Source organism: Morus notabilis, unplaced genomic scaffold, assembly GCF_000414095.1.
Source record: "Morus notabilis unplaced genomic scaffold, ASM41409v2 Scaffold158, whole genome shotgun sequence".
Classification (NCBI taxonomy): domain Eukaryota; kingdom Viridiplantae; phylum Streptophyta; class Magnoliopsida; order Rosales; family Moraceae; genus Morus; species Morus notabilis.
In genome coordinates this window covers 37,104-42,547 of record NW_010364156.1, presented here as the reverse complement: position 1 = coordinate 42,547, position 5,444 = coordinate 37,104, and the positions used below count along the sequence as shown (strand labels likewise).

General features: G+C 37.9%; 1 protein-coding gene across 1 annotated transcript in view; it reads right to left on the bottom strand.

Moving 5' to 3' along the window:
- LOC21390418 (ninja-family protein AFP2) overlaps positions 1-936 on the bottom strand; it is a 4,307-nt gene extending 3,371 nt beyond the window's left edge. The window contains exon 1 of the mRNA XM_024170637.1: positions 1-936. This exon is cut by the window's left edge and continues 87 nt beyond it. Coding sequence (XP_024026405.1) covers positions 1-751 — 751 coding nt within the window. The 5' untranslated portion in view covers positions 752-936.
- Positions 937-5,444: the final 4,508 nt, after the last annotated feature.

The following is a 5,444-nucleotide window of genomic DNA, read 5'->3' as shown; positions in this document are numbered from 1 at the left end:
CCTTTCCACTACCGCTCTTCTCCGAGTCGCACCCGTTCGGCAAACTCAAACCAAAACTCGGATGCGCCACAAACGGCCTGAACCCCCGGCGAGCCACCGGCTGAAACACGCTTTTCTCGCTCCCGCCGGGCGGCGCCCAGCACGGCACCACGCACGGGTACGCAAAACCGCTCGCGTACGGAACGAACTGGACCGGCGCGTACGGGTACTGCACCGCCCCCACCGGGTAATGCACCGTTTGGCCGCCGTTACTTGGATTCTGATCATTCCCATTCCTCACGCCATCAACGCCGTTAAAACCGGTTTCAGGTCCAATAGTGCTATTGCTTTCCGTTTTCTCTCTTTTGCTTGCTCGTTGCTGATATTCTTGTACGGATTGAGAATCGATTGAGTTGGCCAACGAGTTGTTCCTTCCTCGACACCGTTTCTCTTTCTGCTTCTTCTTCGCCTCTTGTCTCCGCAATGCGTGAATCTCGCGTTTCGTCTTCGGATCAAGAATTCCGCTCTCGATCTCGAACACCGTCGGCGAGCCAGTGCTGGATCGCGACGTCGTCGTTTGGATTTCTTTCGGATCCAAAGGAAAGCCGTTGCTTTTGTTGGAATCGAACGGGAATAATCCGGATTCTCTCTTCGCCGGCTTTGGCGTCTCCGATAATTTCCTGAAGCTGCCTCCGATGGACAACCCCAACCCCAACTCGAGCTCTAGCTCGTCTTCCTTTAGCCCAATCTCCGAAACCTCCACCATTGCCATACCTTTTTGATTTCCAGAGTAATTAATGTTGTTCAAAGCTTTGAATAGAGGATAAGAAATAATCTTGTAGCTAGCTAGAGTTTCATTAGCAGTACGAGGAATGCTTTCTTGCTTTTAAACTCCATTACATGTTTCCTTGAGTTTGGATTGGATTCAGATTATAATAATCCGGAGGAGAGAGAATGAAGGGAAACAAAAGTGTGAGAAGGGGGGAAGAAAAGAGGGAAAATTGCCGCGTGGCGGGAATGTATAAGGAAACAAAGATGGTTGGCTTGTCACGTTGGACATTTTTACTAGATTATATTTAGGGGACGCGACAAATCTGATTAGCCGTTAATTAGATCTCCCCCTAATTTAACTCTTTTTCAATTTCGGCGAAAAAAAGTGGTTCTGGTGGAGCCCACAGCGCAGGCTTCCGCTGGTTTCGAACTTGCCACGTGGTGGAATGCATGTACGGTGTCGCGCGGGACACGTTCTCGTCTCTGAGTCCTCAATTGCAGCGGCGAGTCCTGAGACTCAGCCAGAAAATAACACGTGGTAAAAGATCTTGCTGTCGCCGCGAATCCCCACCGTCGTTCTCAAGCCCAAAAATGACAAGACTTTGATAAGCTATGTATCAGTCTCGTAATGGTGACACGTGGATCATTCTTTGAGTAGGGTCTAGCGTACTTGCGGAGTACAGTATTCGATGAGCGACACGTAGCGCGCTGAGTCAGATTGGTGCGCAGCTTTTTTGGGAAGGTTGATGTAGACTTGTCGACGTTTCCGAAGGAAAATGCCGGGACACGTGGAGGAATTTGTTTGGACAAGATTCGTTATCTGGTGGTGGGGGCTTTACGGAAAACGTGGCCGTGTCTCTGGCGGGAGTTAAGGGGGGAGTGGGGTCCATGATGCCAGGTTGGCGTCTGTGGTGGGTCCTCCGTGGACCGTGCTTTGAAAAGTCTGGCAGATTGGTACTGGTGCTCTTATTGTGCATGGAAGCCAGGTGTCGCTGTCGGGGAGTCTGGAAAATAATGGACGAGGAGGAACTGGACTCGGGAGGGACCGATTAACCGAATAAAGAACGTCGATCTTTTGCGATAATTGTTTTTTTTTTTTTTTTTTTTAAAAGGAGTTTCAAACATAGGATTAAAAAATAAATAAATTATCAGTATTTTTTTTTTTAATTTTCAGTCACCAATTCTACATAAAAACTATCTAATCTAAGTATTTTTTAAAGATTTAATTTTAACTATATTTAACGTTAGACTCTATCAATAAGAAAACTCTATCAGAAAAAGTCTCTAGAATAATAAGAAAACTTTACCATAAAAAGTCCCTAGAATAAAATTGATTCGAAGCAGAAATAAAAAAGATGAAAGGGGGCTAGAAGGACCAGAAAAAAATTGCAGAAATTATAAGAAATAATGTGGTTTCTCTAAGAAATAAATAGCATATTTATTTAAAACAATATTTATAAAAAGAGCTATAAATTTTATACTCTATGACGTTTATGGCATTCATTCAATAAAAATTTATAGGTTCTTTCCCTTCTTCCTCAACAATTGATTCGATTTGATCCTCTGGCTCGGCTGCTGCCTTACCTCCTCAGCCCCAGTCGCTTTGGCATTACAACTATGATCCCTTCTGTCTTCGGTGAAATCACTCTCATAGCTCTAATGAGTTTGGCAAGAATGACAATTCAAAACAAAAACAAAATAGAAGAAATCACGTTTACTTACTTTAAATTTTGTTAGTCTTGTTAAATTTAATGGAGCTCAAAGGTCTTCAGGAGAAATTTCTCCGGAGACAGAATGTATTACAAGAAAAATGGGTTTTTGCGACGACCTTTTGTCTTCGCAAAAACCCGAGTGCCGTTATAAATAATGGTTTTTGCGACGACGTGTCGTCGCAGATATGTCGTTGCAAATAATTAGTCGCAAAAACTTTTTTTACGACGACATAGTGTCGTCGCAAATATATTTGTGACGACATCTTTTTTTTGCGACGACAAGCGTCGCTAATACGCCGTTGCAAAATTCTCGTGATATGATCTTCTTTGCGACGACATTTCAAAAAATGTCGTCATAAATAATCTTATTTTTTTTACGACGACAAGTCTAAAAAAGTCATTGCAAAAAACTGATATAATTTTTTGTTTATAATTTTAAAAAAATGGCAATTAATTAATTTTTAATAATTTTAATTAAACATTATTATGTTATATACTGAATATAATTTATTAAGATACATTAAAAGTGAAATATAAATTAATATTAAAAACAGTAAATCTAAAAAAATTTATAAAATATATTATGAATACTACATGAAGTGCATATATAATGTTCAAAAAAATATAAAAGTCTAAATAATGTGAAAAATAAAATAGTACATATAACGAAACTAATCGTCTAAGTTTGTAGCATCGCCAACAACTGAATCATCATTAGGACTGTCATCATCTGAAGAAGGCAGATTAAGAGTGTTTAGGTCAACTGGTTCTGGACAATCAATCGTAGGTAATTGGATGTTGGGCTGCAATTTAGACACCAACTCTAACATTTTCATCTGATTGTCATAAATCTTCATTTGTTCTCGATACAATTTCTTTAAATAACGATCCACACGTGGGTCAGGTTGAGCCAATGATATTGCGTCTGAGAATGAACCAGCAGATGAAGGAGAAGCCCCGGAGTAATGCTTTTGGGAGAGCGTCGGACCCACTCCTATCTTATGTCTCTACGCATGCCAAGAACTTGCTCCAAAATCCCATGCTCGTCAAGGGGGGGTCTAGTCGAGCTTGAAGTAGTATGTGTTCTCTGCATGTGTCTCTCCTCCTCCAGGGTGTTCTACATAATAAGACATTATAATTATTTTTACGTGTTATAAAACCACTATTTCTGTATAAAAAAAATTTAATATGAAAAGTAAAAATACTTACGAAAGTCTGTTCCGCATGGTTATTAACCCAAGAGTCCTCACGATGATGCATGTCTGCCCAATTGTCTATGACAGACATCGGCTCTTGGGTCTCCGTACTGGCCTGTCAAATAAATTACATTTGTTAAAATTCTTAAATTCTAACTAAATTTCGGCAGCATAACGACTTATTTTTCATATGATCCAAAAATTAAAACCTGTAAAAAAAATAACTTTAAAAGATTTCGGCACACCATAGCTGCAAGATGTGCCACCCAGAACAAGAATCACAAACATATAAATACGATAATGAAGTCAAAAAATAAGTACTAACCTTCTTATTGCGATGCTGAAAGTACGATATCCGACCATGTAAGCTTGGATAATTTTGGTTGCTGCGATTAGTTTTCTTTGTCTCTGATATTTTCTGTTTATGATTAACTATAATAAGTAATAGTTACTTAAAATTATGTATAAAAAATCATCAAGTTCTAACAAATCTATAATTACTTGAAATTTGTCGCCGGAGAACCTATCGCAACAACGATCCCAATGAAGTTGATTTCTCATGTTATTCGGGAGACTTTCTCTACCATAGCGTTTATAGTGACGGTGCATGAAACTTTTCCAGTCCTTGTAGCACTTTGTTGCCTCCCTATCAACAACGGACCTCAGAATGCCGTTCTTGTAGTTGTAGTCCACGTTAAACTAGTTATTGCAAAACATTTCATTGTCATCATTAATCCCAGCAACGTCTTCTAAGATTGCAAACATCTCATCTACTGGTTGATTAACTATTGGTTCGACACCTGAAACCGCTTCTACTTCACCATGGTGAATCCATGTACTATACAATGGATCAAAACCAAATCGATGTATATGCGCTCTCACAGTTTCTACTAGATGCATTTCATGGTTTCTACATTTCACACAAGGGCAACTAATATGGCCAATTGAAGTTTCATAATGTTTGGCGACGTCAATAAAAGTAGATAACCCATTCCAATATTCATCCGACAATCGGTTCCTCAAATAAGTCCAACTTTTGTCAATCGGCATTTGAACTATAAACAACAACATACATAACAATTTATTAATGTGTTTAATTAATTTTAATTCTAGTCTTTATTAAGACAATTAAATTTTATTAATTAAAGTTTCTTAATGAACTTATTAAAATTCTTAAATCCTAACTAAATTTCGGCAGCATAACGACTTATTTTTCATATGATCCAAAAATTAAAACCTACAGAAAAATAACTTTAAAAAAGATTTCGACACACCATAGCTGCAAGATGTGCCACCCAAAACAAGAATTATAAACATATACTAAATTTCAACAATATAAGAAAATCATAATTTAAATATTCTCATCATAATCTTGAATTCATACAACCAAAAACTACAACAATTTTAAACTAAATAAATATAAAAAACTTACAAAGTTCAAACCCACTAAACGGGGGCTGAAAATATCAGGATTACGTCAGAGGAACTGTGCAAACAGTGACGGAGGCGAAAAATCAAACGCCTACACCAAAACAAAACATCGAACATAATTTTCAAACACCAAAATTAACATTTTATTAACATCTAGAATAACATATAGACACAATTCTTGATCAATTAAATTCTCAGAACCATAAAAAACGACTAAACTCGAACAAAAATCCATAACATTTTCTATTTTCTATTTCCTTCTTCCATTTACTTGGCAAGTTACAAAAATCCCTAACATTCTTCGAATCAATGCAAATAATAACAAAAACAAAATTTACAAAAAGAAAAAAAAAAT